Source organism: Cibotium barometz, chromosome 38 (genome assembly GCF_041138505.1).
Source record: "Cibotium barometz isolate CiBa-2024 chromosome 38, ASM4113850v1, whole genome shotgun sequence".
Classification (NCBI taxonomy): Eukaryota; Viridiplantae; Streptophyta; class Polypodiopsida; order Cyatheales; family Cibotiaceae; genus Cibotium; species Cibotium barometz.
In genome coordinates, this window is record NC_141083.1 from 18955902 (window position 1) to 18981607 (window position 25706).

At 44.8% G+C, this 25706-nt stretch overlaps 1 protein-coding gene across 7 annotated transcripts in view; it reads left to right on the forward strand.

Moving 5' to 3' along the window:
• Positions 1 to 25496, forward strand: part of LOC147616417 (DEAD-box ATP-dependent RNA helicase 12-like) — a 63513-nt gene extending 38017 nt beyond the window's left edge. For 3 of the 7 annotated variants that reach the window (XM_086777492.1, XM_086777493.1, XM_086777496.1), the window contains 6 exons: positions 13401 to 13639; positions 23107 to 23358; positions 23534 to 23714; positions 23814 to 23902; positions 24064 to 24137; positions 24230 to 24765. In XM_086777492.1, the coding sequence (XP_086633618.1) occupies positions 13401 to 13639; positions 23107 to 23358; positions 23534 to 23714; positions 23814 to 23902; positions 24064 to 24137; positions 24230 to 24308 (914 nt within the window). In that variant the 3' untranslated portion in view covers positions 24309 to 24765. Of the gene's footprint in view, positions 1 to 13400; positions 13640 to 23106; positions 23359 to 23533; positions 23715 to 23813; positions 23903 to 24063; positions 24138 to 24229; positions 24766 to 24984 lie in introns of those variants that run through there. The other 4 variants (XR_015262494.1, XR_015262495.1, XM_086777494.1 and 1 more) reach the window with 3 other exon arrangements.
• Positions 25497 to 25706: the final 210 nt, after the last annotated feature.

A 25706-nucleotide genomic window follows, 5' to 3' on the forward strand; every position in this document is an offset into this window, starting at 1 on the left:
GCGCTCAAGGCGAGTGGCGCTAGGCTGTCTGAGTGAAGCGAACAGCAGCCAGGCGGAGCGTAGTCGGGCGAACACACAACGCGTGTAGCGCAAGCGGCGAAGGCAAATAGCGTGGCTGAGGCAGCATAGCGAAGGTGACTTGTCGGCTGGCTCTCGGTCGTAGGCTGCGTCAACAATAGCGCTAGGCGAGTGAAGCGCATATCAGCCAGGCGAAGCGTGGTCGACTGCAAGTGTAGGCGCCACCCGACGCCACCTGATCCGCCTTCTGTGCTCAACCTTGCCATCAACGCAGCTGCTGCAACGTGCACCACATCACCAACCTCAACTCCATGTTTTCAGGTGGCCCAAACAGTCTCAGAAGAAAGCACCAGCATTAGAAGTGCCACCCCCCACCTGAAAAGAAGCCTGCAAGCAGCAGCATCAACAGCAAAATCGACGCTCTCCTTTCCTGCAAGAAAAATCAGAAATTTCAGAGGTATTTTTGCTTCAATTTTGCGAATTTCTTATCAATTCAAGCAATTGAGCAGGTACAGGTGCCCAAATTGCTCAATTTTGAGCAAAATTGGCAAAATTGGGTGACATTGGTCACAATCAGGATCAATTTGCAGGAAATTGGTCAAATCAGGATCAATTTGCAGGAAATTGGATGTCGAAATTTGGGGCTTTTGATGTAATTGTGCAATTAAGCACTCATACATGCTGTATGATGTGAAAAATCGCACATTTGGGCAAAATCGCAGCAAATTGCAGTGCAAATCAAGGGGCTTTTGTGCTGATTTGGTTGATTTGCATGCAGGCGATCGCATTTGATGCTGTGGATAATGTCTTGATGCTTTACAAGCACTCAATGTGCCTGTAAATCAAGGGGCTTTCATGTATTTGATGTATATGTGGCCAGGGGGAAGCATCGTGAACACTCTGGATGCCTTCATGTGCGTCAATGTACCATGCATGATCAGAAATTGATCTCAAATCAAGGGGCTTTTCAAGTTTGAATGCTCGTTGAGCTTGGCAAAGCAGCAGGCGAGACTTTTATGCCTTGAATCCTCAAAAATCAGCTTGCAGTCAAGGGGCTTTTGCCCAATTTCTGTTCGGGACTGTTTTATGCAGTGTTCGAGACTGTAAAAGTCTGATTTTCACTCATTTGGACAGCCAGGAGAGCATTTATTGCTATTGTACCTGCTGGTACAGATTTGGCACAGCTTTGTGCATGTTTTGTCATGGCTGTACACTGTTTTGAGTGATCAAAAGGTTCAAATTCAGCTGCTGAAATTGCCGATACAGGTTTGGTACATCATTGGTGAGCACTTGGTACTGCTGTACAGTACTTTGGAGAGGCAAAAGAGCACATTTAAGGTGCTGTCCAAAATCTGCAGCAACCAGATTTTGGTGTTTTCATCACAAAAAGTGGGAGAAAAGTTGCATTCTTGCTTCCGCAGTGGGAGATAAAGCTTGGGAGAACATTTGTGAGCACTTTGTGTGCTTTGGGTGCAGTGTTTGCACATCTTGGGTGCAGTGTTTGCACATTTGCAGGGAGTCAGGCATTAAAGGTTGCATATTGCTATGGCAACCACAGGTGAAAGCTCTTCATTGCTTCATATCAAGAAGCTTGAAGGCTCGCAGAATTATGATATTTGGCAAACCCAGTGCTACAATGTGTTGCTCCAGAAAAAGCAGCACAAGCCTATCAAAGAAAAAGGTGTGATGCCCGCTTCTCTTACAGCTGAAGAGTGGGAAGATATGGATGAGCTGGCAAGATCTACTATCATGTTGTCTGTGTCAGACTCATTACTTTTCAGCATTCGTGAAGAGAAGACAGCTTGGGGAATGTGGCAGAGATTGCAGGACTTGTATGCCCAACAAAGTGCCTCAAGCAAAGTGTATTGGTTGAAGAAACTCATAGGTCTTCAGATGAAGGAAGGGGCTTCTATGACAGCCCATCTCAATGAGTTTAATGGTATTGTCAGCCAAGTCATTAATCAAAAGTTGGCAATGGACGATGAGTTCAAAGCCACTTTTTTGTTATGCACTTTGCCAGAGAGTTGGGACACATTCAGGACAGCCACTAGCAATTCGAATGCTATGCTGTCATATGCAGATGTTGAGGGTGCTCTTCTTCAAGAAGAGATGAACAGGAAAAACAACTCTGTTGGAAAGTCAAATGCAATGAATGCACGTGGGAGATCCCAGCAAAGGGGGAAAAGCCAAGAAAGGGGAAGGAGCAAGTCTCGCTCCAAAAAGGATTTGGAATGCCATTATTGTGGCAAAAAGGGACACATCAAAAAGCAATGCTACAAATGGAAAAATGATCAAAAGGAAAAGGGAAAAGGCAAAGACAAAGAGAAGGATGAAGCCAAAGATGTAAAGCCAAAGGGCAAAAGTGGAGTCAAGATCGAAGAAATCAATGTGTCACATGCAGGTGGCAGTGAGGATGAGGTCCTCTTTACGTCTTCACTTGATGCCCATTCACTTCTTACAGGTGGTCATGGTATGCACTCATGGATCATTGATTCAGGTGCCTCCTTTCATGTCACAGGTTGCAGAGACTTGTTTGTCAGGTATACTGCTGGCAATGAAGGAGTTGTTTATTTGGGTGATAACCATGCATGCAAGATACTTGGCAGAGGTGATGTGAGGCTTGTATTTTCAGATGGCTCACAGCTTATGCTCCATGATGTCAGGCATGTGCCTGAGATCAAAAAGAATCTGCTTTCTACTGGACAGCTTGATGATGCTGATTATGTTACCACATTTGGTAGTGGAAAGTGGAAGATTAGTAAGGGCTCACTGGTTGTTGCCAGAGGCTCTAAGGTGGACACTCTTTATTTCATGCATGCAGGTGTTTGTCACCATGCTAATGTAAATGCAACCGAGCTACCGGAAATCTCTATGTGGCATAGCCGGTTGGGACACATGAGTGTCAAAGGAATGGAGCAATTGTCTCGTTTGGGTTACTTGCCTTCTCTAAAGTTTTCAAGTTTTCAGTTTTGTGAGCATTGTATATATGGTAGGCAACTACAGTGCCCCCACAAGAAAGCTCTTGGACAGAAAGATGCTCAGTTAGAGCTTGTGCATACAGATGTATGTGAGATGCCTCAGCTTTCTTTGGGAGGGGCAAAATATTTTGTGTCTTTTATTGATGATGCCACACGCAAGGTGTGGGTTTATCCTCTTCGTTTGAAGAGTGATACATTCTCAGTGTTTCAGAAGTTTGTTGCTCATGTTGAGAATCAAACTGGCAAAACACTGAAGGCTTTGCGTTCCGACAATGGTGGAGAGTATATGTCCAAACAGTTTCAGGACTTTTGTGATGCTAAAGGCATCAAGAGGGAGCTCTCTACTCCTTATGATCCTCCACAAAACGGGACAGCAGAGAGGATGAACAGGACCATACAGGAGAAGGTCCGTTCTATGTTGTCACATGCTGCATTACCTCATGGTTTTTGGGCTGAAGCTGTTATGACAGCCGTTCACCTTATAAACAGGTCACCTAACACGAGGCTTGGTGGGAAAGTGCCAGAAGAAGTATGGACAGGGAAGCCTCCGTCATACAAGCACTTGAGAGTGTTTGGTTGCGTTGCGTACGTGCACATACGCAGGGAAATGCGCACCAAACTTGATCCTAAGTCTCACAAATGCATATTCCTAGGATATGGTGACAGAGGTGAAATGGGGTATAGACTTTGGGATCCCATGAATAGAAAGATCATACGCAGCAATGATGTCATTTTTGATGAAACATGCATGTATAAGGAGCCTGCAAGGCAACAGGAGCCTGGCAGAGTCATCTTTGATGATGATGGACATCATGGACAACAACAAAGGGCTGTAAATCAGCCATTACAGCAGGAAAACCAGCCCTTAAATGGTGCTGAAAATGATCCAAATGGACAGCCAGATATGGCAGAAGATATCCCTATGGATATACCACAGTTAGAGGAGATACCGGGCATGATTTTTCAGCCTTATGGCATGGAACAGGAGCCACCAATGGGTGATATGCAGGCTGGACAGCAACCTGCAAATGATGGTCATTGGGTACGGAGGTCCACTAGACCCTCCAGAGCCCCTGACAGGTTTGTTCCAGGGGTTGACTATTTGATGCTTACTGACTGTGGGGAGCCCTCATGTTACAAAGAGGCTTTACAGAGGGCAGACAAAGCTCTATGGGAGCGTGCCATGAAGTCAGAGATGGATTCTCTGCACAAAAATGGAACTTGGAAGTTAGTGCCTTTGCCTGCAGGCAAGAAGGTTTTGCCATGCAAGTGGGTATACAGGCTCAAAGTTGCACCAGATGCAAAGCCAAGATACAAAGCCAGGTTAGTGGCTAAGGGTTTCAAGCAGGAATATGGTGTGGACTTTGAGGAGATCTTCTCTCCAGTGGTCAAAATGACCACACTTAGAGCTGTGTTGGCTTTGGTTGCGCATGATGATCTGGACTTGATTCAGATGGATGTGAAGACTGCTTTTCTTCACGGTGATCTCCATGAGGAGATATATATGCAGCAGCCACAGGGTTATGCAGTGAGTGGAAAGGAGAAGCTTGTATGCAAGCTGAAAAAGAGTCTTTATGGGCTCAAACAGGCACCAAGGGAATGGTATCACAAATTTGATACATTCATGAAATCTCAGAAATTCAGGAGAAGTGACATAGATCACTGCTTGTACACCAAGAAAGCTTTGGATGGCAGTCTATTGATTCTCATTTTGTATGTTGATGATATGTTGATTGCCGGGAAATCTCGTAAAGAGATGGATGCTTTGAAGAAGAGGCTGCATGAAACCTTTGATATGAAGGATTTGGGTGATGCAAATCACATCTTGGGTATGCGGATACTTCGGGACAGAAATCAGCATGTGTTGTATTTGTCTCAGAAGGAATACATTGGCAAAGTCTTGCAGAGGTTCAATATGGACGGGGGGAAGAAAGCTAGTACTCCTTTGCCTCCATATGTGAAACTCAGTGCTATGGACAGCCCACAGTCAGATAGAGACAGGGCTGATATGGCCAAGATTCCGTATGCTTCAGCTTGTGGCAGTCTCATGTATGCCATGGTTGCTACTAGGCCGGACATTGCATTTGCAGTGGGAGTGGTTTCTAGATACATGGCCAACCCTGGCAAGAAGCATTGGGAAGCAGTGAAAGGTGTCATGAGATACCTGAAGGGCACACAGGATATGTGCATTTGCTTTGGCAAACAGGATGCATTAGTGCATGGTTACACGGATTCGGATTATGCCGGTCATCCAGATAACCGGAAGTCTACTACCGGTTATGTATTTACATTCACAGGAGGTGCCGTGTCATGGATATCCAGGATGCAGAAGTGCACAGCCTTATCTACTACAGAGGCCGAGTATATTGCAGCCACAGAGGCTTGCAAGGAGGCATTATGGCTATCTCGGTTAGTGGTTGATTTGGGCTATACAGGGGATATTCCATTGTTGCATTGTGACAGTCAGAGTGCCATCCAGTTGGCAAAGAACCCTGTCTTTCATGCAAAGACGAAGCATGTGGATGTGAAGTATCACTTCATCAGAGAGGTGATAGAGAACAAGCAAATTCAGCTTGTTAAGATTCATACGGATGACAACCCGGCTGATCTGTTGACGAAGAGTTTGCCTCCGGAGCGGTTTGCTCATTGCAGACACTTGATGGGCATTGGATGAGGCTAGTTTCAGCCTTGATATGGCCTTGTATATTATCATGTACATGCTGATTTTTTTCTTTTCCTTTACTTAAGGGCACTTTGCCTTTAAGTGGGAGGTTGTTGGGGTAAAGGCGTTATGCCCACCCTTATAGTGTGTACAAGCCCATAAGTTATAGTACATAGTACACTTAGTACTTTTAATGTACTAAGTGCACTATGTGTACTAGTGCAATATACATGTGTGATAGGGGAGTCACACACTCATGCTTTTCATGAGTTGACTTATCCCCACAACTCTCTCTCTCTCTCTCTCCCTTGCTTCTCTGTGTATGTCTCCCATGAATGAACTCTAAACCCTAATTCAGGTTCCTTCTCCCATCAGTATGCAAGCTGAAAAAGAGTCTTTATGGGCTCAAACAGGCACCAAGGGAATGGTATCATAAATTTGATACATTCATGAAATCCCAGAAATTCAGGAGAAGTGACATAGATCACTGCTTGTACACCAAGAAAGCTTTGGATGGCAGTCTATTGATCCTCAACTTGGATGTTGATGATATGTTGGTTGCCGGAAATCTTGTAAGGAGATGGATACCTTGAAGCAGAGACTGCATCAAACCTTTGATATGAAGGATTTGGGTGATGCAAATCACATCTTGGGTATGCGGATACTTCGGGACAGAAATCAGCATGTGTTGTATTTGTCTCAAAAGGAATACATTGGCAAAGTCTTGCAGAGGTTCAATATGGACGAGGGGAAGAAGACTAGTACTTCTTTGCCTCCATATGTGAAACTCAGTGCTATGGACAGCCCACAGTCGGATAGAGACAGGGCTGATATGGCCAAGGTTCCGTATGCTTCAGCTTGTGGCAGTCTCATGTATGCCATGGTTGCTACTAGGCCGAACATTGCATTTGCAGTGGGAGTGGTTTCTAGATACATGGCCAACCCTGGCAAGAAGCATTGGGAAGCAGTGAAAGGTGTCATGAGATACCTGAAGGGCACACAGGATATGTGCATTTGCTTTGGCAAACAGGATGCATTAGTGCATGGTTACACGGATTCGGATTATGCCGGTCATCCAGATAACCGGAAGTCTACTACCGGTTATGTGTTTACATTCACAGGAGGTGCTGTGTCATGGATATCCAGGATGCAGAAGTGCACTGCCTTATCTACTACAGAGGCCGAGTATATTGCAGCCACAGAGGCTTGCAAGGAGGCATTATGGCTATCTCGGTTAGTGGTTGATTTGGGCTATACAGGTGATATTCCATTGTTGCATTGTGACAGTCAGAGTGCCATCCAGTTGGCAAAGAACCCTGTTTTTCATGCAAAGACGAAGCATGTGGATGTGAAGTATCACTTCATCAGAGAGGTGATAGAGAACAAGCAAATTCAGCTGGTTAAGATTCATACGGATGACAACCCGGCTGATCTGTTGACAAAGAGTTTGCCTCCGGAGCGGTTTGCTCATTGCAGACACTTGATGGGCATTGGATGAGGCCAGTTTCAGCCTTGATATGGCCTTGTATATTATCATGTACATGCTGATTTTTCTTTTCCTTCATTTAAGGGCACCTTGCCTTTAAGTGGGAGGTTGTTGGGGTAAAGGCACTATGCCCACCCTTATAGTGTGTACAAGCCCATAAGTTATAGTACATGGTACACTTAGTACTTTTAATGTACTAAGTGCACTATGTGTACTAGTGCAATATACATGTGTGATAGGGGAGTCACACACTCATATCATGAGTTGACTTATCCCCACAACTCTCTCTCTCTCTCTCTCCCTTGTTCTTCTTTGTGTATGTCTCCCACATGAATGAACTCTAACCCTAATTCTAATCCTCCAACACATCTCTCTCTCTCTCTCTCTCTCTCTCTCTCTCTCTCTCTCGTGTCCATGGTCTCCAGGATGATTCGGTCTAAGGCCTCGGTACCCCATGAGATTATCCGAGCTGAGATAGGAGCACCACCGATCGTAGTAGAGGCTCTTGCCAGATCAGTGTCCTTCATTCATAGCACCTGGGAGCTTCCCTGGCACCGGTACGCACGACTTGCTTTAGAGTCCTCTCATCAGCTAGCCATGGAGGGAGACACTTCATGTTGGTATGCGTAGATAGCATCCTGGTTTGATCTCCACGGGTTCAGCTTAGACAGACTTCCACCCTTCCAGTACTCTCTAAAGGCACCCTTTCTCACCTTGACACATTCTGAGATTAGTAGAGTCATCAGACAGGACCTCATTCAGTTGGACACTAGGAGGACATGGCTAGAGCCCTCAGGGACGAAGATGGCTTTCTATAGAGACCATCTTCTCCGCACCACTGAGGATAGCTTTATACTTAGACCGAGCTACATGGATACTCATCTGTCTCATGGATTGAGGTGCGCCATTGGGCAGATCCGCACCTCTTCACATCAGTTAGAGATAGAGACAGGCAGATTTAGAGGCAGGGGACAGGATATGTCAGATATGTTGGATAGAGCCAGAGACGGAGGAGCACTACATCTGTCGCTGCACAGCATATTATGAGATTCGAGGGCGCTACCATTGCCTTTTTAGAGAGGGATTTGGACCACTGGCTAGAGTCATGGACTATTGTGATCAGCGATGCTTGGGTTTTTATCTCCTGGAGATCCGCAGGCTCAGAGAGTCCATTATGAGGAGCACCGACCGGCAGGGAGTCCACACAGAGACAGATTACTAACTTCTTTAGAGGGACTACCCGGGAGGGGACACAGCCGACAGCCCAACAGTGGGCACCCTGTGGGACTCTAGTTGAGAGAGCTATCCAGTTGGGCAGAGCCAGACGCCCGAGGGTTCGCGGATCCTTACATCAGAGACGGTGCCTACACCGGAGGATTCAGAGCATCATTGTGAGGCATCGGGCTCGTCCGACCAGGCATCTCACTAATATCCAGGCCATCGGCAGAGACCCATGCTAGAGCTCCTAGGATGATTACCACTCCAGCCATATACTGTTGTACTCACTGTCACTTTTGTACTCCCCCATATTCATGTATCCATGTATCCATGTACTTATGTACCCCATTTTGACTAGTAGCATTAGCTTCCCACTCTCCCTAGTTGCTACTTCCGGATGCTCCCTGTTGATGTATTGTAGGGCTAGATACTTACCTTCAGTCCTTTCTTTTCTTTTCCAGATAGTGTATCAGATGTCATATGGTTGTAACTTTGGTCTCATCCTTTTGAAGACGTTAATATAACATTTCATTTCATTTCATTTCTCTCTCTCCATCCGATTACCTCACGTGACATATGGCATGCATATGCCACCTCCCTTTACCACGTCCCCGGACAACCACCTCTCCCCCACCCTCCTGAGCCTCGCTCCTCCCACTCCTCCTTCCACTTGAGCATGGTGAGAGATGCTATTGACATGATGCAGAATGGGAGAGCACGGATCATGATGGGCTGATTGTTGAAGACTTCTCACATGTGAGGGATGTATTCGCTCCTTTTCTGGTTCATATGTTTAACAGGGCCCTATGCGAGGGTTTCCCTGCTAGTTGGTCTGCTAATATCATTGTGCCCATTCTAAAAGAAGGTGACCCCATGGATCCCGGTAACTACAGGACTATTATGATTGGTCACAGATGGAGCAAGATTTATGGATCAATCTTGGAGCATGAGCTCAGCAGATGGAGGGAAGAGCAGAGACTCAGAGCACCAAGGCAAGCAGGTTTCCACGGAGGGCACTCCACACCGGACCACATCTTCACATTACGGGGTATCATTTAGGAGGGGAGAGCACATGTGCACCGGATATGCTGCTGCTTTGTGGAGTTCCGCGAGGCTTTTGACATAGTCCCACGGGCCAGATTGATGAGGAGATTGCAGGACATGGGAGTACCGACAGAGATGCTTTGGAGGATCGTCACACTCTGTCTGTCATTGGTAGAGTGTGGGCCCCGGCAGGGAATCAGAGGACATACATAGCTCTATCGGGGTAAAACAAGGCTGTCACTTATCTCCCCCTCTATTTGGGCTTTACATTGATAAGGTGTCTGACTACATAGACAAACACGGAGGTCCAGGAGCACTTTTGGCAGGAATTTTGATACCCATTCTATTGTATGCAGATGAGATTGTCCTCATTTCTGGCTCACTAGAGGGGTTGCAGAGACAGTTGGATGGGTTACAGGCCTTTTGCGAGGATTAGGACCTCATCGTAAACCTTGGGAAGACCAAGGTTATGATCTTTAACACCTCCTCGCTTCAGATACGCATATCTGCACAACAGTTTACATATAGCGGGGGAGCCGATGGAGCATGTGACCTTGATATTAGTTTTACCGAACTGTGTTTCTCTATGCGGATGACAGTCGAAACCAGGTTGATGCGCGGCTATGTCGCTTGGGCTTACTTGAGAGGCAGTGCTCACAGATACAGTTTCAGGAGCTGTGGATGAAGCTCTGGCTATTTGACACTAGTCACACCCGCACTACTATATGGAGCTCCCATTTGGGGTCCTAGTTTATACCACAGGAGGAGAGAGGGGCGAGCCAACTGAGAGAGACACGGAGGATGTATATGATGGGTGGAAGCCGATGGAGAGGCCGCTAGTGATGATGATCCCACGCATGATTAGAAGTAAGCCATCAGTGCCACACGAGATTGTGCGGGTGGAGATAGGGGCTGCACTGATTGTGACAGAGGCTATTTTCTAGACAGTGACATACTGGCACAGATTATGGGAGCTCCCACCAGACAGAAAAGCGAGGCTCGCCCTTTAGTCCTCGGGACAGCTGGCACTAGACGGAGACACGCAGTGTTGGTATGCCCAGGTAAGCACTTGGTTTGGTATGCATGGCATGTAGATGGAGGCACTCCATCCCTTCCAGTATAGCATAGAGGCGCCCTCCTTTGCTCTCAGTTGCACAGAGCTGAACAGGGTCATCAGGAAGGACATCATGAGACTGGATACTCAGAGGACTTGGCACCCACCCGTCCAGCCCCTTGGGACGAAAATGGCCTTTTACAGGGACCATTTTCTTTGCCTGCTGATAGAGGACAGCTTCATCACACGCCCGCACTACATGGACACACATCTGTCATTCTGGGTGCAATGTGCGATTGGACAGATCCGCATCTCATCCCATCAGTTGAGAGTGGAGACAACCAAATATGGGCCAAGGGCAGCTGCACCGCTTTGTCACACAAAGGCTGAGACATCCCATCAGATCTGCATCTCATCCCATCAGTTGAGAGTGGAGACAACCAAATATGGGCCGAGGGCAGCTGCACCGCTTTGTCACACAGAGGCTGAGACAGAGGCCCACTATGCATGGAGATGCCCAATCTACTATGAGATTAGGGGGAGGTTTCATTGCCTCGTCCAAGGTGGATTTGGACCACTTTCGAGGATCATGGATTTCCCAGACCAAGGATGCTTGGGACTTTTCTTGCTGGAGCTTCGCAGACACAAGGAGTCCCTTTTGCGGCCTAGACTAGGAGTACCCATTAGAGGGCCAATATAGAGAGCTCTCACCGACTTCTTCCAGAACATAGTGACGAGGGCAGGTTCACCCACTACACCCGACCTTCAGGTTGATGAGGGAACTCGGCTTAGAGGAGTTACACTAGACAGAGCCATTGAGCTATGCTGAGCCCTATGCCCTCGACCTCGTGGTCCCCGCCCACGCCTGTGTCACTACAGGAGGATCAGAGCCATCATCTCCCACCACCATAGGACTTTCTCCCGCCAGCCCAACTTTACTACATTGGGTGCCATGTTGCAACGTCCTATGCGGGATATTTTAGGGTGATGAGAGAATTGGACACTGTTTTTTGGATCAGATCTGACATTTCAGCTCTTATTACTTTCTTTGATTTTTATTTTTAGTACCCATGATGATGTATTTCATGGACATGATGTAACCTTTTGGTCTCATAGGTCATTTTGGCCTTTTGTGGACGTTAATACAAATTTCTTTCTTCTCTCACTCCCAGCCCCTACACAGCAGGGAATTACTCTCCAGAGAGCAGAGACACCCAGAGCCCGTAGGAGACAGAGGACACCTGGCTGATCCACGCCTATACCAGAGAGAGATGACAGAGATCAGAGCTCAGTTTCACAGAGAGGGTGCGGAGCGACTGGCGCGCTTCAGAGCAGACCTAGGCATGTTCTTCAGGGAGCTGTGGACACCCCCTTCATTGATGTATACCATTCTATACCCCTAGTATGGTACAGGATGGAGCCAGCTAGGTTGCATATCATGATTGTATACTCCATGCATATAGCTTTGCATTCTCCTAGTAGTAGAGCTCCATCACCTCCCCCACTCATTGTACTTATTGCACACCCAGATTCAGCTTTTTTAGTTCAGTACTTTTTCATTTTGTTGGGATGACAGAGGATACCCCACACAGGTACACTGATTTGTCTCATAGGCCGAGTTCGGTCTTTTGGAAGATGTTAATAAAATCTTTCTTTCTCTCTCTCTCTCTCTCTCTCTCTCTCTCTCTCTCCTCCGCCCCCTCCCCCCCTCTCCTCCGCCCCCCCCCACAAACTATCTGATTCGACGTCCTTAGCCTCCATGTACATAGCACATTGATTGCACCTTCGGAGCTCCCACCACCGAAGATGCACTTCTACAGCGAATATTTCCTCAGGCTCACAGAGGATGGCTTCATCCAGCAGTCAGACTACCTAGGTATTCACATGTTATGTGGTTTGCGATTGGCCAGCTATGGGTATCCTCCCACGTACTCCCGCTTCAGCAAACTATTGGTTCTCCCAGGACATCTCACCTAGCCTCCTCAGAGACTACTAGAAACAACTTTGGGGCAGCTTCTGACCTCGGAAGGTCACTCTTTTCCTCTCATAAAAGCTTAGCAGTTGGCGCCATTGGTGGTCGTCCAACACAGTGCACAAGATGCAACCACCCCCAAGAGTCGGAACGCCATTGCCTTTGGGACTGTCCCAAAGTGCGGCAGGTTTGGATGAGGATTCCTCGTCTTCTCACCACCTCCCGGACTTCCTCTGGCATCATCACTCCGGGGGCAGTTGCCTGGGTGATGACTTAGGACCCGCCCTTTACTATGAGGAGACATATGACAGTCAGGCCTTCAGGATAACCCATTGCAGGATTTTCCCCACTCGCGACACTCAAACATAGCCTGGTCCCCCGTCACTTGTCAATGGTGGGAGATCATTAGCAGCATTGCGGCATGGATCAAGGCTTTATAGAACTGGGAACCCCTTAAAGCTAAGGTTTAATAATAAAACTTTTATTCTCTACAACTTTAGTAGAACACCCAAGGACTATCCTTAAACCGTAATACCTGGACCATCTTGTCCCAACCTTTCTAACTCCAACTCTACTTAACTTGATTCAATAGACTTCTCCCTCTTATGTCCAGAAGCAAATGGACTTCCTCACCATTTTAGATCATACTATGCGGGGTTCATATTACAATCTTTGACACATGGATTGGCATAAAACTCCCCACTGAAAAATATAATGATGAGTTAGTAATATTTTGAAAAGAATCAGAACGTTTTTCAGGCTTAAAGATGTAATGCTTTTGAGTTTGTACGTGTGTGTGCATGCGCACGCATGGGTGTGTGTTTTCAGTGTTCAATATAACAGTTAACTGATTTGTTTTCATTCCTTCTGACATTAATTGTTTGTGCATTTTTTGGTTGGAGTGTATTCTTTTGTTTTGTAAGATCATGTGTTACTTCTTGAAATTATTTTTTGTTGAATGCTTGCAGCCCTCCTCCTAGTCCCGACCCGGGAGCTAGCACTGCAAACATCACAAGTATGCAAAGAGTTGGCTAAGCATTTGAGCATTCAGATTATGGTTACCACAGGTGGGACGAGCTTGAAGGATGACATTATGAGACTTTATCAGCCTGTGCACATTCTTGTGGGGACTCCCGGAAGAGTCCTAGATCTGACCCGAAAAGGGGTTTGTAACTTGAGTGAGTGTACAATGCTAGTGATGGATGAGGTATGATAAGCTGGTAGAGCAATTGTAAAGGTGATGATTTTTTAAAATCTTTTTTCATGCTATGAAACTGTGATGATTTTTAAAAATCTTTTTTCATGCTATGAAACTGTGATTTTAAGGTAGTTTGGTGAGTTTGCCAACTTTCGATTAGAACTTTAGTGCTTACCTCTTCTTCCTATTATTCGCTTTTGTGCCTGAAAAGGGGTTTCTAACTTGAGTGAGTATACAATGCTGGTGATGGATGAGGTATGATGAGCTGCTAGAGCAATTGTAAAGGTGATGATGTTTTTTTCTTTTTGCATGCTAAGAAACTATGATTTTAAGGTAGTTTTGCTAGTTTGCCAACTTTCGATTTGAACTTTAGTGCCTACCTCTTCTTCCTATTATTCAGTTTTGTGTTTGCCCATGTGCTTGTTGGTGAGTGTGCCAAATATTGTCAGGCATTTCTCAGGCATTTGAGAAATGCCTTGTATGATAAGCTTGGTATATACAAAAAAACACAATTTTTGACCATACCAACAGTGAAATATGGAAGCTTATACCCGGCAACTCTATGATGTGCCAAATCAGCCCATACCACAGCCACACACCCCACGTCCCACTTCAGCCCTTTTTTTCAACACTACTAATGTCACTAGGGCCCTATTGAAGCCGTAAAATGGCCGGGCTAAGGATTATGAGGACCTTTGGGCAGAACATTTCGCACATGCGCACAAAATCCTTGCCCCCTTTCTTGCATAAAACTCTTCAATAGGGCCTTATGTGAAGGCTTCCCCTCCCTCTTGGACCACTTATACCATCATCCCTATCCATAAAAAAATGAGACCCGACCAATCCCAACAACTACAGGACCATTTTGATAGGCCATACATTGGCCAAGATCTATGGGGCAGTTTTGGAGCTTGAGATCAATTTTTTGGCAGAGGGACGGGACAGAGAGCCACAGGCCATGTAGACTTCAGGAGAAACTATTCTACTTCAGATCAGATCTCAACTCTCCAAGCTACCATTGAGGAAGCAATGGCATTGAAGAGAAACATGTATATATCTGTTTTGTGGATTTTCAGAAGGCCTTTGACTCTGTCCCTAGATCCTAACTTCTGGTCCGCCTCCAGGAGCTTTAGTTTCCATTGGATTTAGTACGGGGTTTAATGGATCTATATGAGGCTAAGATTGGCAGAGACCGGGCACCAGGAGGGCTCTTAGGAGACATCCAGCTATACGCTAACCGCGCTACAGAGACTTACCAGGAGATTTCGGAGCCTGTAAAAGACAGGTTAGCCAAAGCACAGGAGGCCAACAAGGACTGAAGGGATGTGAAATTCTTGGAAGGGTATTGGGTTTATCTCACGATTATAAAATAAAGATTGAAACAAGAGGCGAGCGATGGCCAAAGTTATCATCAACATCGGACCTTTTCCCGTTATGAAGAATATCAACGAGGTGTCCATGAAGTTGAAGTTGCCTTTCAATTTTGGACCATGCATGATGTCCTTCATGTTGCTTGGTTGAAGGACTATGCCGGACCTCCTCCCACAGATGTCTAACATGAACAAGAACATGATATCATCGCTCGATGAAGCCAAAGTGATGGTTCTAGATAGATCATTTTACACCGCTTCAAGCACGGCTCTAGTTGCAAAGATCGTCAAGTTCTCGCGAAATTTGGGGATCGAGGGATGCATGAGGTAGTTTGGCTTGACAAGAACTTATTTGAAGATTGTTCGGCATTATTGATGGACTATTTGGAGGCTATCCAGCTTCCGTCAAGTTAAGCAGAAGGGCATGTCATGTGCATCCCATATTTAGATGCCATGTGGCCATATTTGTACAGAAGGTGCAAGACCTAGTGGTAACTAGCCCCTTGTGAGCCCACTCCAAGACGAGTTAGTGAGGGATCCACTTTAGAGTTCATGGTCAGGTGTACAAGTCTCGTACATGGTCATGGTTAGGTGTGCATGTCCCGCACATGAAGGCAATTATTGGCATATATTACATGGTTGTAGTGCCACATTTAAACAGGGCATAACTAGGAGCACTTTTTCCCTTTGGGGTTTTCCCCCTAGCACATATGGTGTGAAAGGACATTTTTTCATTGTTGTTGTATTTTCATATTAGATATGGGTTGACTTCTCAGCTCAACACTTATTCCAATGCATTCCACACATTTGCATCTCCATCTCTCACCATCTCTGTGTGATCTGTGTGCTTCTGTGAGTAGTTGCAGCTGCCGTCTTGGGCCAACAGTGGTATCAAATAGAAGGGTCTCCCTGAAGCTTTGGCTGGATGTACTTGCGCCTTAGACGAACTCTTGCTGTGCGACGGACCTTCTCCCTGCGCGAGCTTCGCTTCGCCTGCCTCTCTTCGTTGTTGTTACCCTCGTCCAACACTGGTAGAGCTAGTGTCCAGTACTCCGCCGCCGCTTTTCTAGCCATTGCTGACCGGGTGGCTCTACTGCTGGGAAGTCCACCACCGCCCAGCCCCCGGGCAGAGCTGCAAGCATAGTGAGTGGAGCTCTGCCCATTTTATGCCTTACATGACACAGGACTGGATTTTGAGTTTTTTGTGAGTCCTTACATCGGGCAACTTCGTCAGCTGTCTCCAATCATCCATCGCCGTGCCATTCCGTGCGTTTGCCGTCTATCTTCGTGCCATTCCATCTACTTCACTGTTGGTATCGCTGTTCTGTGCCTGTGCTCTGACTGTCCCCGCGGCATGGTCTTCACCGTCCATTAGTTGCTACAATGCAAACCGTCAAGGTCAATACCTTCAAAGTGCTGCTTCTCTTTTGTTACAATTAGCGTGTCTCAAAGGTACTACTTTGATTTCTGTTTTTGGGGCTTTTGTGAATTACATGCTTCAGTGCAAAATTCCAGGTGCAGGCAGTAGTAGAGTGCAAAATTCCAGGTGTAGGGTTTAGTAAAAGTTGGGGTTTTTCTGAAATTTGTGCTTAATTGCACAATTGCAGGTACAAGGTACACAAATCTTTGAGGCTTTTGCAATTTATGTGCAATTGGCATAAAATTAAACCCAACGGTGCATTAAAATTTGGAGCTTTCTGCATTTGTGTGCAATTGGCACATCATACAGCTCATTGGTGCACAAAAATTTGGGGCTTTTCGTTCTACAGACCTTGTTTGGATGCTTGTGTAGTGAATATGCAGGGATTTGGATTGCACGTGCTGTGTCAGGACACTCCAAACATTTATTGCAACCTTGTATTTGTTTCAAAAAATTTGCTCAAGAACTTGTGATTGCTTGGCATAGCACTCCGGTGCATTGGAATTTGGGATTTTGCCTGAAGGTGCTTTTTACAGCATACTTGGTTGCAAGTGTTTGCATATCACTTAGCAGAGAGATTTCAGCATTATGGTTGGGAATACAACTGATATATTCGGGTTTTTGTCCCAAGAGGACAAATTGAATGGCAGTAATTACTCCTTGTGGAGTTTCATGGTCCGAAACCTTCTTGTCCAAACGTTTATATGGGGTTATGTATGAGGTGAAGATGTACACCCTACAGATATAGCACCTAACACACCTAGCCATGGTGCTCAGCAAGCTGCAACACTTGCTCCTCCCTCACAGGAGAAGAAGAGATAGGATACTCGTGATGCCCAAGCGATGGCTTTGATTGCTTTGTCAATAAAGCGATCAATTATACCGCATATCAGGTCATGCAGGACCTCACGGTCAGGTTTGGATGTACTGGAGACCATGTAGCAGGCTAAGAATGAGGCCAAAGTTGCCTTTCTTAAAAGGGAGTTGGAAAATGTGTCCATGGAAGATGGGGAAAGCGTAGCTGATCATCTTACAAAGATCCAAGATCTTCGAGAGCAATTGCTTAACATTGATGAGGTTATTCCTGAAAAGGAGCTGGTCTCCCGGACACTATTATCACTACGAGAAACTTACTTGAATTTCTACACATCGCTCACTCTGTCTATGTGGGAAAACTCGAACTAATCTTGTTTGAAGAGCTAGTTTGTTTGTTGTAGGAGCAGCAGAATCGAAGAACAAATCTTCCGTCATGCGTGGCAGTGATGGGGCTTTTTGTTGCCCAAGGCAAGGGCAAAGGAAAAGCCAAAAGCAATGTCCAACCAAAGGCTGATTTGGGACAGCCTTCACCAAAAACTAAGAATGATGCATGCAAGTCCAAGAAGGACAAGTATCATTATTGCAAAAAAACCCGATCACTATGTAAATGAGTGTAGAAAGCGGCTTGCAAAGGAGAAGAAAAAGGAAAGCAGCATGGCTATAGATTTTTCTTCATCACCTGGAGTGAAAGATGATGCATCGGTAAATCTTGTGCAGGATGAGTGGACTTTTCTTACTTGCAGTTATGATGCATCATTAGTGTATATGTCTCTTAGTGTCAGTGAAAGACTTGACACATGGTATTTTGACAATGGTGCTTCTAAACACATAACCTTGTTTAAGAAGCTTATGGCTGCCTCCAAGGGCAAAATGGTAACATGTGTAAACAATTCTTCTTATCCCGTCAAGGGAATTGGTGAGGTGATTCTCACAATAGCAGATGGCACAAACTTATGTCTTCCAGATGTATTGTATGTGCCTAGAATTAAGAAGAATTTAATGTCAGTCTCCTCTTTTGCTAAAAGAGGATATGCAGTGAACTTTGACGGCGACAAGTGCACAGTGAGGGACCGTGAAAGTGGCTATGCATTAGTCACATCCGGCACATTGTACCATGTGTTATACCAACTTGATAGTTTTGATAGGAGAGAGCAGATGCTCATGTGGTTTCCACTCTAACTTCTACCATGCAAGAGGCTCTATTGTGGCATGCCAGGTTTGGGCATGTGAATTATGGCAGTCTGATGCTATTGCAAAGGCATCAAACGGTGCAGGACATGCCTCGTGTAGAGCTGCCACCAAAGCATGTATGTGAAGGGTGCATATTGGGTAAAAGGCACAGAAATGCATTTCCAAAAGATGGAGCAACAAGGGCTGTCCGGAAATTATACCTTGTGCACATGATGTGTGTGGTCCTATGCGGACACCATTGATTTGAAAGCATGTATACTTTGTAACCTTTATTGATGACTACTATAAATTTACTTGGGTATATCCCTTGAAGGCAAAATCTAATGTATTTGCATGTTTTCAGCATTGTGTGGCACAAGCTGAAAATCAAACAGATTGCAAAGTGGATCCTCCATACAGATTGAGGGGGAAAATACATGTCTATTGCTTTCAAAGCTTTTTTGATAGAAAAGGGCATAAAGCATCAATGCATGATGCCATACTCTCCTTAGCAAAATGTTGTTGCTCAGAGAAAGAATAGGTCATTGATGGAAATGGCTAGATACATGGTTAAAGGCAAAGGCTTGCCTCACAAATTTTGGATGGAGGCAATCTTGTGTGCTACACATGAAAGCATTGAAAGCCATAACACCATATGAGGCCTGGTATGAGAGAAAACCTAAAGTTGATCACTTCAGAGTTTTCGGATGTATTGCTTATGTACATGTACCTTGGCAATTGTGAGGTAAGCTTAATGACAAAGCTACGAAGTGCATATTTGTGGGTTACAGCAGTGGCAGTAAAGTGTGCCATCTCTTTAATCCTTCCACACGCAGGATTTTGGATAGTAGAGACGTGTTTGTTGAAAATTCAGACTAGCCATTGGCTGAATTTTTTGGACAGCAATATAAAGGCCCACATAACATGTTTGAAGGACTACTCCCATTGGGAATTGATGGCACAACAGATCAGCCATCAACTTTGCCTAATGGACAACATTAGGGTGCTCAAAATCAGTGCATGAATGAGCTCATTACACCACAAAAATGTAGAGGAAACAATCGAGGAAGAGCGAACAGCAACGGGAAGGGGCTAGAGTAGTGCCTCGTTGGCTGCTCCGTACCTTACAGGAGAGCAAGGTTTCAACTCCACTTGGAAGCAAGACACAGGCTGGTTCATGTAATGCAAGAGAACATGCATATGTTACTTGCATGAGTACTCTTTGTGATGCAGATGAGCCAGATTCATTTGAAGAGGCTCATAAGGATGAGCATTGGATGCAAGCCATGCAAAATGAGGTGGATTCTATCCACAAAAACAACAGATGGGACTTGGTAGACTTGCCTCCTGGCAAAAAGTCAATTGGGACAAAGTGGGTGTATAAGTTGAAAAGAAAGTCAGACGATACTATTGACAAGTACAAAGGCAGGCTTGTGTCCAAGGGATATGCCCAAAAAAAGGGCATTGATTATGATGAGACTTTCGCACTTACTTTTGCACCTACTTCTTGTAAAGTTGTATGGCCACAGTTAAATGTGTTGTTGCATTGGCTACCCATCATGGATGGAAAGTGCAGTAGTTGGACATTAAATCAGCTTTTCTCAATTGGAATTTGCAAGAAGTGGTTTATGTAAATCAACCCATTGGTTTTGAGATGCCTAGTCAAGAAAACAAAGTATGGAGGCTGCGAAAAGCACTTTATGGTTGATCTTTGTGAGTGTCAACAGACACCCACTACCATACTCACGGACAGTTAGAGTGCTATAGTCGTGGCACGAAACCCTATGTTTCATGCACGCACTAAGCACATCGAGATTCATTATCATTATGTCAGGGAGAGGATACATGCAAGGGAGATCACATTATCTTACTGCTCTACATAGGATAATGTTGCATATATGTTCACAAAGGCGTTGCCTCAAGAGAAGTTTGAAGCTTTTTGCAAAGCTTTGGGCTTACTCTCCTACAAAGAGTGATCTGCTACCGACCTTGTAGAGGTTCACATTGCCACTACAGGGGGGAACGAATTGGCATGTATTACATGTTTGTAGTGCCACATGTGAACAGGGCATAATTGTGGGCACTTTTTCCTTCGGGTTTTTCTCCTTGGCACATATGGTGTGAAAGGATACCTTTTCATTGTTGTATTTACATATTAGATGTGGGTTGACTTCTCAGCTCAACACATTCCAATGCAATCCACACATTTGCATCTCTATCTCTCACCATCTTTGTGTGATCTGTGTGCTATGTACTTCTTTGTGTAGCTGTAACTGCCCTCCTGGGCCAACAGCAATGCATGTCCCACACTCAAGTTTCACCCTTTGGAATGATGTAGGGGTATACCACACATTGTTAGGCTTTTAGTCAGTTGCAAGGGCACCAGAATATGCAGGTATTTGCATGAAGTGCATGGGCAAAAGAGTTACCTTTGCTGCCCTGCTTTTGGGCATGGGTTGGGGTAGCACATGGGTGCTATGGCCCATAAAACCCTACAAGAGCCTTGTCAGGCCAGTCCGTAGGGCACACAATCCCTATTGGCCAGCATTAGGCCGTGTTGGCCATCCCCATAACCACATGTGTGAAAAGGCACCTCATAATTGGTGAATATTCAGGGCATGGGTGATTGGAAATAGGCCGACAGCCTTTGTTGCAAACCGATCAGCATATATTGGTGATATATAAGCAATAGGCACCATAGGGCATAAATCATCTCATTCTCTACAAGTGCTGAAAGTCAAGGGCTGTAGACATACCAAGTGAAGGACCAAAGCAAGGTGGAAAGGTGTAGATCAAGGGATAGACTGCAGGCTGAAAGGTATCTCAGTTGCCAAGGAAGGTGCCTAAGTCGCCTCAGTACAGTCCAGGTTAATTACAGCCAGAATATTGTCATCTACTCATTCAATAAAGAAAATACATCACATGGGCAGGGCCCTTCGAAGGGTATTTGGGACCCAATATTGTGTATTTGTCTTCTCTCTCTTTTGCACTCTTATCTTCTGTACATTGTGCTATTCATCCTCAAGAACCAAGGGCTGAAAGTATTTATCAAAGGATAATCCTCGCATTTTACAGAAGCACCGACCTTCCTCAATGTACTGAAGTATTTGCTTTGCTTTCTTTGATTTTTTCGATTTGGGGTCCCTCAAAGTCTGTGATTGACGTTGGGTTTTTCCAGGAATCTATGATGCCTTCCCATGCTTTAACTTTTGTTTATGCCGGTATATTGCCTGGTCTATCAATGAGGGTTTTTGGGGTTTCTTTGGTTGTTTCTTCACCGCGCTCTCATTCTAAATCTTAGTATATCGGATGGCATCATCCAATGTTTTGTTTTACTTGTTCCCAATTTGGAGCTGATATCCATCTAGCAATCCATCCACAAAGAATTCCAAAAACCATGTGAGTTGCTTGAGCGTGCAACTCTCTAAATTTCTGTAGATGTGTCAAGAGGCATATTCTTCATTTCCATAAACTTGGGTACTGTGTTGTACTTGTTCTCGGCGTGCATGAATCCTTCTTGGAAAAATCTACCCACGTCGTGGGATTCACTTGTAACTCATTCCACACCAGGTAAGGGCTTTTACAATCAGGAACCTGTGTACCATCCATATGTTTTTATCCTCAGGGAAAAACTTACAGTGTGTACCCCGCTTTTGGAGCCAGGAGTCTAGTGTCTCTTGAGTCCTATGCTTTTTTTTCCTCGTAGAGGGTTCCAGGAGGGTGCTACTAATGATGTCCGAGCTCCCCCTGCTATCACCAAACCTACCAATGTAGCTTGCATAACAACTATGGTGTTGGTAAGGTTCAAAATCTGCTGCTCAAGCAAGGTCGTCATTGCGTCGAAGTCTACTTTGTTGACCAAGACATCAACTGTCATGTCATCATCGTGTGGTCGTCGTCAAGATGAACATTCTCGTCCATCACAGGATCTCTTGCCTGCTCAAAGAAAATCTTGCGTGTCAAGTGTAGAGATGAAGTGCTGCTAAATCTCGCTCTCCCACGAACTCAACTGCGAATCCCGCTCTTGGACATTTTGGACACAAAATTCAAAAGTACACAAATTAAATGCACACACATTCACATTAGGCTTGATGCATTCTCACATTTGCAATTGCACTTGTTCACACAGGTATCTTGGCATAGTCAAAGTGCCAATGGTTACGTGGTATGCACATCCATTTATACTTGTCTCTTGGCTTTTGCACACACATGCATATCACTGCAAATCACTTGCACATGTTCACATCCACATATCGGCAATCTCTCTAGCTGTTCCACAAATGTAATAAATCCTTGATCACATACACCTTGTATTTTTTCAATGTGTTTATGTCTGCTCACGGCAGCACATCCCCTAGTTTCACACATTGCATTGGCAGATCTTTTGAAAGAAGGAATATGTGGGTGGTGCCTTTCTGTCTGCAAGTGTGCTGTCATGAGAGGGCACGTGTGTGAATCTCAAGTAAAGCATGTGGGTGGTGTGTCTCTATGCAAGTGTGGTGTTGTAAGACTATGTCCATGAGTTTTAAGCAGAGATACACACCCCTCTGGTTCTCATACGTCATCACTTTGGATAAAGGACCAATGTTCTGAGCAATGGACTTAGGTAAAGCATAGCTAGAAAAGCTTAACAGCATTCATGGGGCTGTTCAAATTTTTGTCTTCTCTGACAAGGATATGTGTTTTCTTTTTCATTACAGGCAGACAAACTTCTGTCTCCCGAGTTTCAACCACTAGTTGAGCAGCTTATTAGGTTTCTTCCTGCAAACCGGCAAATCTTACTGTTTTCAGCAACCTTCCCTGTCACTGTCAAGTACTTCAAGGAAAAGTTTCTTCAGAAGCCCTACATCATAAATTTGATGGACGAGCTGACATTGAAGGGCATCACACAATATTATGCCTTCGTGGAGGAAAGGCAAAAAGTGCATTGCCTTAACACGCTTTTCTCTAAGGTGCGTCAAGAGAGGATGTAACTGGCTTTTTGTTGATCAGAAAAATCCTCCATATCTACATCGACCTTTTTCTACAAGCTTTATTTTGTTGTTCTTGCTTTCGTTCATAAAACCTTGTCTTTTTTTTTTCAAAGAAAATTTGTTTTTTTGGTGTGGTCTGTTTCTCCCCCTTCAGCTTCAAATAAATCAGTCTATCATATTTTGCAACTCTGTAAACCGTGTGGAACTTCTGGCTAAGAAGATAACCGAACTTGGATACTCCTGCTTTTACATTCATGCAAAGATGGTGCAGTCACACCGGAACAGGGTATTTCATGACTTCAGGAATGGTGCATGTCGGAATCTTGTTTGCTCAGGTGCTTTTTTCGTTCCTTGCATGTGCTTATCTGCCCCTCTTTTTTGAGCTACATGTTGCAGGGCCTTCCTGACACTTAAAATTTTACCATCTTCTGTAGATCTTTTCACAAGGGGCATTGATGTTCAAGCTGTAAATGTGGTTATCAACTTTGATTTCCCCAAAAATTCTGAGACCTATCTTCATAGGGTAAGGTTGAATTGGTGTGTGCACTGTGACAGGCCTGTCAATGCAACTTTCTCAAGATTTTCTTTCCAGTACATACACATGCATGCGCGCACAACCACAGTCACATGCGTCACATGCCGGGTCTCTCAGTCACTGCCTATTTCAATTTTTTTCCTTTGCAGGTTGGACGCTCAGGGAGATTTGGGCATCTTGGGTTGGCTGTAAATCTCATCACCTATGAAGATCGCTTCAATTTGTAAGACCCAGTACAACAAGCTCATGTAAGGAAAAAAGCTTTATTGCTGATCTTTCTCTGGTACTTGAAATTAGTGTTTGGTGTTTTTGCAGATACAAAATTGAGCAAGAATTGGGCACGGAGATCAAGACCATACCGCCTCAAATTGATCAAGCGATATATTGCCAGTGAGCTGTGATGGCTGGGGCATGAAGTACTGCTACTCTGGCTGTGAGCCTCAATGAGATAGCGCTTAAAGCTTTATGTTGCAAATGATCACTTAGAATGAAAGTTGATAACTGGTTGGAACGGTTGGTTCTTGTACATTCTGGTTTCGTATGTATGAGCTTCGATTGAAATGAGAGCGCAAATACAACTGGTGTGCTGTATAGGTGCATTAGTTTTCTTCTTTTTCATGCATGTGGGATTTCATAAGGAACATAATAGTTTTCGAACTCTCTCTCTCTCTCTCTCTCTCTCTCCGACTTTGTATCTTATGGCTCGGATTTGACATTCCCAGCTCATAGCTCTACTCTTTGTTTTCTTTTGTACCATGATGAGTTTACATGGACATTTTTGTATTACTTTTGGTCTCATACATCCACTGGGTCTCTTGAAGACGTTTAATATAACTTTCTTTCTTTTCTCTCCCCCCCCACACACACGTCTTTCTGCTTTTTACATCTACCACTTTTCCCTCTTACTATCATTATATAAACACAAGTCTTTCTGCTTTTTACGACAGAACTTCAGTTTATTTTGCTTTAAATTTTTTTCAACTTAATTATCTATACTTTAGAAGTGATGACGGGGTTGTATATTTGATTTTAGATCCACAGGCAACACTGTTGTTGTTTTGTAAATTTCAGGAATGCTGCTGACTCAAGTGTCTTTACTATGAGGACTTTTGAACCATTTACAAAGGGCTTAATACACATGATATGGGAGGTAATTTATGAGGCTGTGAGATTGGCACGATATCTGGGCACCAAAGATCTCTCAAGTGACATCAGCAGTACTATTGAGGTCAAACTAGGATGCTCTCTCTCTTGATTTGGGTTTTGAGAGAGATCGTTTGTGGATAGCTTTGGAGAGACAAGCCCACGGTTGGCTTAGACAATGGTGTCCATTTTATTGTATCGTGGACAGAGAAGCTGAGCTGCTTCTTGATGCTACATTGTAGGGTTTTTTGTTGTATGGTGTCGATTTTGTTGTATGGAGGACAGAAGCTGAGAGACTTATTGATGCTACATTGTAGAGGTTTCTTGAGTGGAGACATCTCATGGTTAATATCGGTAAAACCAAAATCATGATCTTTACCACTACCTATTGGGTGAGATCTTGTCGATCTTTTTCATATATCTCATCTTCTTTTTACCTCGGGGTGATCTTTACAGGCTCGATCTTTCCATGAGACTAGCTGCCCAGCCCCACTTGGCTTTAAGATATGCAGCTTTGGCTTGTATGGAGAGAGAATGTTTCTAGGCTATAGGAGCCCTACACCAAGTGCTAGCGTTTTGACTCTTTTGTGTATCCTATTGCGACATATGCCTTCTTTTGGTAGACCAGATTTAGGGGGAGGCTTGGAGG